Source organism: Myxocyprinus asiaticus, chromosome 33 (assembly GCF_019703515.2).
Source record: "Myxocyprinus asiaticus isolate MX2 ecotype Aquarium Trade chromosome 33, UBuf_Myxa_2, whole genome shotgun sequence".
Lineage (NCBI taxonomy): Eukaryota > Metazoa > Chordata > Actinopteri > Cypriniformes > Catostomidae > Myxocyprinus > Myxocyprinus asiaticus.
The window spans coordinates 29383289-29396190 of record NC_059376.1 but is presented as its reverse complement, the minus strand read 5'-3'; the positions used below and the strand labels follow the sequence as shown (position 1 = coordinate 29396190).

Here is a 12902-nt window from a genome sequence, read left to right as displayed (position 1 = left end):
AGAAGCAAATGTTTAAATGTCTTTTGTTCTCTTCATCTATCACTTATCTTTTCTCATTACATAGTTGTTTACTTTGCTCTATCCCTTCTTTAATCCTGCTTTGTTGTGCTTTCTCTCGCTCAGCTCCTAGAGGCAGAGACGATGCAGCAAATTTTCAGTAATAATTACCAGCTCTGTTCTGAGATCAGTGAGTCTGTGTTGCATCATTTTATCCATTGTCTGGCCACACACGGCCGCCATATTCAGTACCTCAACTTCCTGCACACAATCATTAAGGCCGAGGGCAAATATGTGAAGAAATGTCAAGACATGATCATGACTGAGGTTTGTGATTATGATTGAAATATAGTAAACTTGCAGTTCACAGTATACAGTAAATATTCAATAAAACATCACCTGTGTGAGATGACATCTCTCTATGGCATTAGCTTACAAGTGCTGGCGATGATGTGGTCGTGTTCTACAATGATAAGATGTCGTTTGCCACCATGGTGGATCTGATGACACAGTCGAGGGAGGGGGTGCAGGAGAATAGCCCTCTGCGTTACCACATTTCTCTGGTAGAGCTGCTGGCTGCATGTGCAGAGGGCAAAAACGTCTACACTGAGATTAAGTGCACATCTCTGCTGCCCCTAGAGGACATGGTGAGAGTAATCACACATGAAGACTGCATCACAGAGGTAAATGGCTGATGGTAAAAATGAATGTTTACTTATTATTGCACAAAATGTCATGCAAGGCAATCACTAGAGTATACTGAAATTCCTCTTATTAACCATAGAACGCATAATGTATGTGGGTCAAAAAAGACCCAGCGTCTAGTTTTTAAGACATACTTTTGACAGGAAGTGGTCTTTTGATCTGCCACTCCAGGTATTCCTCAGTTAAGGTGTCTTCTATCATGTGAACTGACTTTTTATTTATTTAGTTCAATATTTTTGAAATTATAAGAGAATTTGCATCATTACCCCTTCAATGCATATAGAGTCCTATATAACCTGAATGTGTTTCCAGTGGTATTCAGTGCAGTTAACAGTGGTATTATTTTTGTAATACATTGATTGTTTTCAGTTTCCATTTGTTATATAATTAACTATGTTAAATACCATGTTCAGGTTCATATTTTGGTGTTGTATGCAAGTATAGAAATTGTATTGTAATTCAGCTGATGCTTGCATCCAAAGTGCTTGACATTATACCTATAATAGGGACAGTCCTCATGGAGCAACCTGATGTTAGATGGTAATAGCTCCTGGACCTCTTCTTAATGTATTTGAACCTGCAAATTTTATTTTTTCAGTATGCCTCACCACTCCAAACAACAAATATAATTACATAGAGCAATACGTAAGGGATAATGTACAGTCAGCCGCTTGTTATCGCACAATAAACCCAGAGAGGGTGATCTTGACCCCGACGCGAAGCCACTAACCAAATAAATAAATACATGAACATGAAGCATTGATTTTCTCTGAAATTATGTAATTATGTGAGAAGAAATAAATTGCTGAACAGCTGAAATCCACCACCGGTTTGCGTCTTGAGTTCTGTTGGTGTTTACTTTGTAAAAATGACTGTCAGACTCCTCATTATTCAGCATGCTGTATTACAAGGCTACTTGCCAAATAAATAAATAAATGCACATGAAACATTGATTTGAGTTTAAATGATTTTATTAGCTTACTTGTAGAGATCGCACAGTGAGCTGAGAAGCAGGAGAGATGGCTCGCAGAACCCAGATGAGCGGTCTGATTCGTCTAAATCCCTGGATTTGCGGTAGTTACAGAGCAATATCTGACTGCTGAATGGCGCCATTGACCAATCAGAATCAAGTATTCCAGAGAGCCATGCAATAAAGAAATATAGTGTGATATGGCAATATACTGTAGAGAATATAAGGTTGTCATTTTACAAGTTAATAAAAAAATTTGGGGGGAAAAAAACATTTTATCCTGGTCCATTGTACATACATATGTATGTCTGTGTAGGTAGAGTTGTTGAGACATTTTATATTTTACCACCAAACATGGAAATTACTCATTTTTCTGTTATATAGCCTTTTTCACACTCTCACCCAAAACTCCTACACCTTTTTCAATGTCTGAAATTCATCAGAATTGAATTAAAGACATATTCATTAGAGTTCATTTTCCTTAAAAAATAAATAAAAAAAAGAAGCATCTAGATTTTTCTTTTTTGACCCACATTTGGTTTTAAGGGGGTGAAGTTACACATGCGTTCTAGGGTTAACTTTGATAAATCTAAGGGGTACTATGTATTTTTGTTTTTTTATAAGGATTATAATTTTTAAGAAATGTAAAATAAAGTTGAAATGTTAAAATCACCCTTAACTTGACAGCGATGATGTCACTGGTATATTTGCATATGAATTTTGATAGGTGATCTTTCCAACGTCTATTTGCATACTGAATTGCAATCAGTCTTACATCTGTTTAATCATAAGCTAACCTAAGCATACCTAAAACTTTAACACTGTACTTTTGCAGCCTTGCAAGCACTGGGATTTTTTAGAGGAAATAAAAGTCTGGTTTTTGCAATTATCTTGAAGGATTACATCTGATTTATGAGTTGCAAAAGCCAATGGATGCATTAATTTGTAGAACCTATTTGTCTAACAGTTGTTGCTAGAGCCTAAACACTAACTAGGTAAAGCCTATTGCCTTTGGTTAAGAAACGCTTTTATGTCTTGCAGGTGAAAATTGCTTACGTAAACTTTGTGAACCACTGCTATGTAGACACAGAAGTGGAAATGAAGGAGATATACACCAGCAACTACATCTGGAAGCTGTTTGAGGACTTCACTACAGATATGGCCAGAGTAGGCGCACTGTAAAAAAAAAAAAAAAAAAAATGTATATTCAATATGTATGAACTGATTGATTGTTCTGAGTGGAGTTTCAGTGCTTCATTGCTCTTTTCAATCTAATTAACTTTGTTTAATTGATGTTTCAGGTGTGTTCTAACCGTGAGAGACGTATGTCAGACCCTGTGCTGGAGAAGTACGTGATTCAGGTGGTTTTAGACACTATAAATGCCTTCTTCAGCTCTCCCTTCTCAGAGAACAGCACCAGCACAGAGGTGAAGCACCATCAGTCTTTCATAGTCTTATTTCTGTTTTCTCCCACCTCTGATTTTATTGTCTGGGAATGCCACTTATTCTTTGCTTAAAGTTTCCTTCATGCTTTCAGTAGCCTGTATATGCAGAAGCACAGCATTTTAGAAATTTGGTGCATACAGATGGAAAGGTTATTGGCTATTGATTGATTAACAGATTTTTTTAATCTTATTTAGGCTCATCACACCACAGTAAAGCAGCTCCTGCAGTCTACTATGCGTCTGTTAGACTGTCCTTGGCTGCAACCGCTGCAGAAAGTCCAAGTAGAGGCCTGCATCCGAACTATGGCTGTGACGAGTAAGTCAAACTTCCTGAAATACAGTTTGCTCCATTTAAACAAGATTTAAGACACATACACACATATTGTTCATATAATTAACAAAAAATAAGACACACACACATATTGTTTACATAATTTCAGTATTGTACATGGCAAGTACACAGTTTCTGTGCATTAGAAGTGGACCTCATAAGGGCAAAATTAAAAAATAAAATCGGTGAAAAGGCCCATTTAATGTATTGGAAAGCATGTTACATTATTTCTTTATGTGGCTATTCTTCCAGTAAAGAGTCGTTCCATCCCTCTGCCAGTGGAATTAGAGGCTCATATCAACATGATGTTGAGTCACAGCAACTCTGGCACACTGTCCCGCTCCAGCAACATTAGCAAAAACCTGTCACGCCTCATACGACTTGCTGCTCCCAGCAACTCCTGGGACTACAAAAACATCATAGAGAAACTACAGGTGTATGTGTGTGTGTGTGTGTGTGTGTCTGCAAAACATATGAAAACATGGGTTAGGCATAAACCAGTTGTTTGTGCAATATTTTGTTTGATTAAATATTAGTCTATAAATGTGTGTGTGGCTTTAAATGTTTGTTGTTACACTCTGCTGTTAGGATATCATTAACACACTGGAGGAACGTCTGATGCCGTTGGTGAATGCAGAGCTGTCAGTGCTGGTGGATGTGCTGCATCAGCCCGAGCTGTTGTTCCTGGAGGGCACAGATGCTCGAACACGCTGTGAATCAGGAGGCTTCATATCCAAGTGAGTCACTGATGTTGAACGAATGGCTTGACCAAAGACTGGTCCATAAAGATTTTTATAGCATGTTGTGGCATGGAATAGTATCTTTCAAGGTTTTTGGTGACAAACTTACATGATATAATGCCCAACAGATTAACACTGCCATGCAAAAGCAAAACACAGTAAGTACACATTGAGTTATAACTCTCTTAGACTTAGCAGTACCTACAAAATTCATACTACACTTTTTGTAGGGCAAGATAGGTTAATGTATGTACATTTAAATAGTTAGAAATAGAGGCAGACCAATATATTGGTTTTGCCAGCCAAAATCTATGCTGATAGTTGCCCATTTTTTTTGTTTTGTTTTGTTTATTCCTTTGTGTTCCTCTGCGGCTGGTGCTGGAGGTGTCTACGTTAGTACACCTTGGTTCTACAGTATAACAGCAGCCTCTAGAAGTGAAATAAAAACAATCACTGACACCTGGGATTTGCTGTATCTAAATATTTTATCATTGACAATATTCATCCATATTTGTATTCTCAATTCAATGGATATTTTTATCCTCACTTCAATGGATTTTTTATTATTTTGATCAGATAATCAAGTATTCTAAACTGAAGCAAGGGCATGCAAATAAAAATGTGACTATATGGAAACATGCACCCATCAGCACATTGTGTCTATATATATATATATATATTTCACCAGATAAGTATAATTTGGTAAATACTTACATATAGGGCATTGTAAAATAAGAGTCCCTGGTGTATTTCAGGATTGTTTATATTTAAATGTCCCGGGTTATGCACCAAATCTAAAAAACTATTTGACTGGTCATTATTGTGATTTTGGTTGCACAGTAAACTGCATTTGGGATATTCTTAATTTTGGACTCTTGCAGCCTCTAAGTCTTACCTTACTATGATGGGTATAGACAAAGAAATTTTTTTAACATTCTCAAAATCAATTTTTAAAAACTATCGGTCGATTAATCGTTTACTGGCATTTTCCACCACCTTAATTATCGATATCAGCAAAATCCACTATTGGTCAACCTCTAGTTAGAAATGTTATAAAGCTTTTATTGAGGTGTTAATAAGTGTTACTAGTTTTTAAGACAGTCAAATAAAAATAAAGAGATTAAATTCCATCGTGCTGTGGTTTCTATGGGTGTATTTTTTAATATGTGTGTGTTTGGGCAGATTGATCCAACACACAAAGGCCCTGATGAGCTCAGATGAGAAGCTTTGTATCAAAGTCCTCAGAACTCTACAGGAAATGCTTATTCGTGACCTGGACTTTGATGAGAAGGTGAGACTAAAGAAATGTTGTGGGGTGTTAGGGAAACTTGTTTGACATTTTTGTGTTTTGGTGTATAAGTCTACTTGTAATAATTTAGGGCAAAATAGATTTTTTATGTATAAATAATGTCTCTATTCATGTCTACAAATTCCAGAACACTTAGGTTTAGGGTTAGGATTTGGGTTCTGTAATAATTATTACTGGCTTAATATTAGAACAGAAGTAATCAAAGGAAAGTCCTGTTTTTTTTTTTTTTTTTTTTTATATTAAAGTGAAGGAGTGTGTTTATCTATAAAGTCAATGCTGTCTTTTGCAGGGCTTCGCCTTAAGGAAGGTGTTGCTCCAAAACTACCTCTTTAACAATAAAAAGAACATGAAGGTAGAACTTGCTGAACATGGGGGAGGTAATTTTGCATATAAATACTACACAAACTCTGAGAATTACGTAGAATTATACAAAATCATATTGAACTCCAGCTTGCATAACATTGGGTAAAAAGGTAAATCTATAACCACAAAACACTTCTGTGTGGGCATATTTATGTTTAGTGCATGATGTACGATGATCTGTGTGTGTATGTGAAGGAGGAGAGGGAGAGAGAGACTGGACGGCAGTTGCAGCTTTACAGTGTCGTCTGGACAGAGAAGGTGGCACGAAACTCTTCACAGACCTCATAACCAGCACAAAGAATGAAAAGATCTTCAAGGAGAGCATTCAGCTAGCCATCTGTCTGCTGGAAGGTGGCAACACAGAGATCCAGGTAGGAATCAAAAAAACAAAAGCTCTATTCAGAAACATTTTTCGTAATTTCACGCAAAAGTTATTTAAGATATTGTTAGTCTGACATGACCATATCCTACACTAAAATTGGGTCTTGTGTATTGTACATGTTTACAACAGAAATCCTTCTACAAACTCATGATGGGAGATAACAAGTCTGAGAAGTTTTTTAAAGTACTGAATGACCGCATGAAGAATGCACAGCTGGACATCAAATCCACCATTTCAGTCAATGTGGGGGAAATGAGCAACAAGGCCAAGGATGATAAAGACCTAGAGACAGGTAATTCAAAACGAATTCAGTTTACTGGATGATGGTAAAAATTGGCACCTTCAACCAGGATTGACAATTGGGTTGCTAAATGTATAAAGGCATTTGGTGAAGAAAGGCTGCAAATGAATTTGTTCAATGTACAAATATGCCTCCAGTCAGCTACGGCAAATTTATACAATATGTATTTCTAATAAATTAAATAAATGCCATTTTTAAAGCAACATTCATTGCTGTTTCTAACAATGGTGTTTCCTTCAGGTGCAGTGTCTTCCTTTGGCCAGCCCGAGACACCTCAACAGGTTGAGCAGCAGGAAGTAGAGGCAGAAATGGGCCCCTCTGTCAGCATCATGAAACCCATCCTGCGCTTTTTACAGCTGCTCTGTGAGAACCACAATCAAGACCTTCAGGTCTGACTAAATTCAGTTTAAAGGGATAGTTAACCCAAAAATTTAAATTCTGTTATCATTTACTCACCCTAATGTCACTCCAAACCTGTATGACTTTCTTTCCCTTGCAACACGGAAATTCTTTTAAGAAGTCTTCACTCAGCTCTCTGAAATAAAATAACAGTGAATAGTGACTCTGGGATATCAAGGTTCATACAGGACACAAAAAAACACAGTAAAAGTAATCATTCTGTATCATGCACTATATTCCAAGCCTTCTGAAGACATAAGATCACTGTGTGATGGACAAGCTTAATTGAAGTCGTTATTCACTCTCAAATATATTCAATTTTTTTTGCCCTAGAATTTTCTTCGCTCTCAGAATAACAAAACAAACTATAACCTGGTGTGTGAGACGCTCCAGTTTTTGGACATCATGTGCGGGAGCACGACAGGAGGGCTTGGGCTGCTGGGTCTTTACATCAATGAGAACAATGTTGAGCTGATCACACAAACACTAGAGACACTCACAGAGTACTGCCAGGGACCATGCCAAGAGAACCAGGTGAAATGATCAATTATCAGTACTGCCGAGTGGTATCATTTTTGAGTAAAACATTTGTTTTTTGTCAAAGATGAGGTTTTCACAATAACAAAATTTTAGTGGTTGATAATAATACAATACAGTACAGTTTCATGATTGTAAATACTAATTTTGGTCCCACATTTAATTAAGTGTTTTTAACTACTTTGTATTAACATTAAAATATGTTGAATACAATGTATTTATTGTTATATGTTGTTCTGCCAAATTCTTACAAGATTCACATTTGCTGCGACTGAGGTTGAGGTACAGGTAGGTTTAGGACTAGGGTTAGGGTTAGTGTTTAGGGTAGGGATTGTGTTAGGGTTAGGGTTAAGGGTAAGGTTAACAGTGTAACTAAAGATGTAATTAAATGCAGGTACTTTAAGTACAATGCAAAAACACATATGTAAAAAATGCTTAAGTAATTAGTAGCAAGAGACACCGAATATAAAGTGAATACCCAATTTCTTTGACACAGCAAAATCTAATATACTGTTGAACACAATTTTTTTTTTTTATTGATTGCATAAATAAGTTGAATACGTTTTTTTTTTTTTTTTGGCTGAATACAGTAAGTGTTTACATTTGTTTCTTTTTGTCTCTCTGAAGACATGCATTGTGTCTCACGAGTGCAACGGCATTGACATCATCACAGCCTTGATTCTAAATGACATCAGTCCACTCTGTCGTTACCGCATGGAGTTGGTGTTGCAGCTCAAGGTGAGGCTCAGGTTATGACCTCTTTTACAAGCAATCTATGCTAATTATAAATAAATTCCCTTTGGCATAACTCTTTATAACTTGTATGTACTTATCGTCAGGACAATGCCTCCAAGCTCCTACTCGCTTTGATGGAAAGTCGTCATGACAGTGAGAATGCGGAGAGGATCCTGTTTAACCTCCGACCTAGGGAGCTGGTCAGTCGAACACATAACCGTGTTGTGTGAATAATTATAATTATTATTTATTAAGTATAATAACATTTTAAAGACTTATTTATGTGTATTTTAACTGTATTGTGCTTTATTTATTTAGATTGAGGTGATAAAGAAGGCTTATCTGCAAGAGACTGAATGTGAGGGAGAAGTGTCACCACGGGAGGTTGGACACAACATCTACATCCTGGCACTGCAGGTGGACCTTTACATCAATGTGCTATGTTTTATATTCTTAATTTTCATATGGGTAATTGATGCAAAATCAAGATTTGTGTTAACATTTATATGAATGTATAATGGAAAGTGTATATTTTAGGTGCTGAATCTTGTCACTATTACTTTAGGTTTTATACAATTTTAATCAACATTTTTTCTTTCACTAGTTTATTTTTTAATGGTCATGTGGTTGTTTTTTGATAGTGTAAAAATGTTATGAAGTCTCTCAATTAGTATGAGGTCATAAAACTACATGCATAATATTTATTCAAGCAAAATGCTGTTTAAAATAATTTTAGGTGGAGTATACTGTAGCATGATGTAGAACAACACAGGACATGTCAACTTCCCAAAAATATTTCATATCAACTATACCAGTTCTGTTTTAGAGACCAAGGTCCCTATTTTAAGAGCACTAGCACTAAGTGCAGCGCTATGCTTGTAGTCATATGTGCAAAGTCAATGGGCATGACCATGAAGTTTTGGTATTTTCATGCAAGCATGCGCTAAGTCTAGGTGCAAGTGGGTTTGGCAAAATTGCGCTTGCAAAGCGCTATTGGGCTGGGTCAATTGCAATTTAGGTTCCTTTCTGGTTATTACACCATCAGTATCCTGTTATATAGTACATTCCCTGTCAAGCACCAGCAATATAAAAAAAGACAGCACATTCATAAGAAGCTAGTTGTGTAAACTTTGCTGTATGCAATGAATTAGAAGACTAGAAATATGGACTTGCATTCTTTTGTGCATTAACTGCGTCCTTGTTGAATGTCTGGCATATTTCTAGTGAAGCTAATTTTATACGCATGGAAAATTTGGTTCTCATCAAGATTTGGATGCAGGCTCTGTTAAAATATAGAGAATGTAAGTGTTATTAATCATATTGATCAAGTGACACACAAATCAGGGCTAGTATTAACAGTGATTGAATCAGCCTTCCGGGTTATACTGTTTTAAAAATGTAATTCATTTATTGAAACTATTGAAAATATTTCAAAATTCTATTTTCTTTTTTTTTTTTTTTTTCATCCCGATAGTGAAAATATATTAAAAATAACGAAGCGGTCAAAAAATCCAATATAACCACCTCCCGTAAAATCCAAACATTTTATCCCCTCCAACTTCTTCCACCGGCCTCTTTTGCAGTGACTTAATAATCACTCAATGACAACAGGTGGAAAAAATATGAATACAAATTAGATCATAAATACAACTGTAAATATAAACCTATTAATAATTGAAAGATAAACCATGACCTCTAGAAGGTTTTACACAAATCTCATAAATTTTTGTTTCCTAAAAGGGCTACAACAATGATTGTCAGGGACATGATTTGATGTTTCACTATATTTTCAGAGTTTGGACATTAACTTTATTTCCACCTGCTGGTGGAAACTCCAAACTGTAAATGCAGGAACTGAATTTAGACTTTGCTCTGAAAACAGACGTGGTTTTGAAACGTCTTAGTGATATGACCTATTTCTCAGTAAATTAGCAAATTGCGGTTTACGACACTTCTTTAACATACAAAACACTCACAGATTGCACTCATACACCTACATATAGCGCAAACACTTCCACCCAACACCTACTTGCGCTTTGCGCTGAAAATAAGATAAGTCGTTGCGCACAGCCATTGCGCTGCCCTTAGAGCGACCATGAAAATAGAGCCCCGTGTTTCAGTGTTGCTCTTGTTTTTTGCAGCTTGCCCGACACAACAAAACACTCCTCACACTGCTTAAACCACAAAAGAAGACAAAGGAGGAAGGAGAGGAAGGCATCTCTTCTATGGTAGCTTGCTTTATGAAGCAAACTTTCAACACAGAGTACTGCCATTTTGTTTTCTGTCATTTTGAGTTTTTCTTTTTTTATATAGCTCACCTTGAACAACAAGCAGGAGGACCCACAAGAGGATCCATTAGAGCACTATGACCATCAGACAGCTCAGATTGAGGTAATCTTAAAAAATCTCTCTCTCTCTCTCTCTCTCTCTCTCTCTCTCTCTCTCTCTATATATATATACAGGTGCATCTCAATAAATTAGAATGTCGTGGAAAAGTTCATTTATTTCAGTAATTCAACTCAAATTGTGAAACTCGTGTATTAAATAAATTCAATGCACACAGACTGAAGTAGTTTAAGTCTTTGGTTCTTTTAATTGTGATGATTTTGGCTCACATTTAACAAAAACCCACCAATTCACTATCTCAAAAAATTAGAATACATCATACGACCAATAAGAAAAAATTTTTTAGTGAATTGTTGGCCTTCTGGAAAGTATGTTCATTGACTGTATATGTACTCAATACTTGGTAGGGGCTCCTTTTGCTTTAATTACTGCCTCAATTCGGCGTGGCATGGAGGTGATCAGTTTGTGGCACTGCTGTGGTGGTATGGAAGCCCAGGTTTCTTTGACAGTGGCCTTCAGCTCATCTGCATTTTTTGGTCTCTTGTTTCTCATTTTCCTCTTGACAATACCCCATAGATTCTCTATGGGGTTCAGGTCTGGTGAGTTTGCTGGCCAGTCAAGCACACCAACACCATGGTCATTTAACCAACTTTTGGTGCTTTTGGCAGTGTGGGCAGGTGCCAAATCCTGCTGGAAAATGAAATCAGCATCTTTAAAAAGCTGGTCAGCAGAAGGAAGCATGAAGTGCTCCAAAATTTCTTGGTAAACGGGTGCAGTGACTTTGCTTTTCAAAAAACACAATGGACCAACACCAGCAGATGACATTGCACCCCAAATCATCACAGACTGTGGAAACTAAACACTGGACTTCAAGCAACTTGGGCTATGAGCTTCTCCACCCTTCCTCCAGACTCTAGGACCTTGGTTTCCAAATGAAATACAAAACTTGCTCTCATCTGAAAAGAGGACTTTGGAACACTGGGCAACAGTCCAGTTCTTCTTCTCCTTAGCCCAGGTAAGACGCCTCTGACGTTGTCTGTGGTTCAGGAGTGGCTTAACAAGAGGAATACGACAACTGTAGCCAAATTCCTTGACACGTCTGTGTGTGGTGGCTCTTGATGCCTTGACCCCAGCCTCAGTCCATTCCTTGTGAAGTTCACCCAAATTCTTGAATTGATTTTGCTGGACAATCATAAGGCTGCGGTTCTCTCGATTGGTTGTGCATCTTTTTCTTCAACACTTTTTCCTTCCACTCAACTTTCTGTTAACATGCTTGGATACAGCACTCTGTGAACAGCCAGCTTCTTTGGCAATGAATGTTTGTGGCTTACCCTCCTTGTGAAGGGTGTCAATGATTGTCTTCTGGACAACTGTCAGATCAGCAGTCTTCCCCATGATTGTGTAGCCTAGTGAACCAAACTGAGAGACCATTTTGAAGGCTCAGGAAACCTTTGCAGGTGTTTTGAGTTGATTAGCTGATTGGCATGTCACCATATTCTAATTTTTTGAGATAGTGAATTGGTGGGTTTTTGTTAAATGTGAGCCAAAATCATCACAATTAAAAGAACCAAAGACTTAAACTACTTCAGTCTGTGTGCATTGAATTTATTTAATACACGAGTTTCACAATTTGAGTTGAATTACTGAAATAAATGAACTTTTCCACAACATTCTAATTTATTGAGATGCACCTGTATATATATATATATTATATTTTAGATACAATACCGTACATACACTGGTGGCCAAAAGTTTGGAATAATGTACAGCTGTTGCTGTTTCAGAAGGAAATTGGTACTTTAATTCACCAAAGTGGCATTCAACTGATCACAAAGTATAGTCAGGACATTACTGATGTGAAAACAGCACCATCATTATTTGAAAAAAGTCATTTTTGATCAAATCTAGACAGGTCCCATTTCCAACAGCCATCACTCCAACACCTTATCCTTGAGTAATCATGCTAAATTGCTAATTTGATACTAGAAAATCACTTGCCATTATATCAAACAGTTGAAAGCTATTTAGTTAGTTAAACGAAGCTTAACATTGTCTTTGTTTTTGTTTTTGAGTTGCCACAGTATGCAATAGACTGGCACGTCTTAAGGTCAATATTAGGTCAAAAATGGCAAAAAAGAAACAGTTATCTCTAGAAACTCATCAGCCAATCATTGTTTTGAGGAATGAAGGCTATACAATGCTTGAAATTGCCAAAAAACTGAAGATTTCATACAAAGGTGTACACTGCAGTCTTCAAAGACAAGGACAACTGTCTCTAACAAGGACAGAAAGAGATGTGGAAGGCCAAATGTACAACTAAACAAGAGGATAAGTACATCAGA

General features: G+C 36.9%; 1 protein-coding gene across 3 annotated transcripts in view; it reads left to right on the top strand.

Annotated features, from left to right (window-relative positions):
- LOC127424647 (inositol 1,4,5-trisphosphate receptor type 3-like) overlaps nucleotides 1-12902 on the top strand; it is a 52159-nt gene that overhangs the window by 26197 nt on the left and 13060 nt on the right. For 2 of the 3 annotated variants that reach the window (XM_051670003.1, XM_051670005.1), the window contains exons 30-48: nucleotides 124-324; nucleotides 429-680; nucleotides 2714-2839; nucleotides 2974-3099; nucleotides 3313-3433; nucleotides 3701-3882; nucleotides 4037-4185; nucleotides 4317-4346; nucleotides 5371-5479; nucleotides 5787-5874; nucleotides 6056-6231; nucleotides 6372-6534; nucleotides 6784-6932; nucleotides 7276-7476; nucleotides 8107-8217; nucleotides 8319-8414; nucleotides 8533-8631; nucleotides 10356-10442; nucleotides 10528-10605. In XM_051670003.1, the coding sequence (XP_051525963.1) occupies nucleotides 124-324; nucleotides 429-680; nucleotides 2714-2839; nucleotides 2974-3099; nucleotides 3313-3433; nucleotides 3701-3882; nucleotides 4037-4185; nucleotides 4317-4346; nucleotides 5371-5479; nucleotides 5787-5874; nucleotides 6056-6231; nucleotides 6372-6534; nucleotides 6784-6932; nucleotides 7276-7476; nucleotides 8107-8217; nucleotides 8319-8414; nucleotides 8533-8631; nucleotides 10356-10442; nucleotides 10528-10605 (2544 nt within the window). The remainder of the gene's footprint in view (nucleotides 1-123; nucleotides 325-428; nucleotides 681-2713; nucleotides 2840-2973; nucleotides 3100-3312; nucleotides 3434-3700; nucleotides 3883-4036; nucleotides 4186-4316; nucleotides 4347-5370; nucleotides 5480-5786; nucleotides 5875-6055; nucleotides 6232-6371; nucleotides 6535-6783; nucleotides 6933-7275; nucleotides 7477-8106; nucleotides 8218-8318; nucleotides 8415-8532; nucleotides 8632-10355; nucleotides 10443-10527; nucleotides 10606-12902) is intronic. The other variant, XM_051670004.1, reaches the window with a different exon arrangement.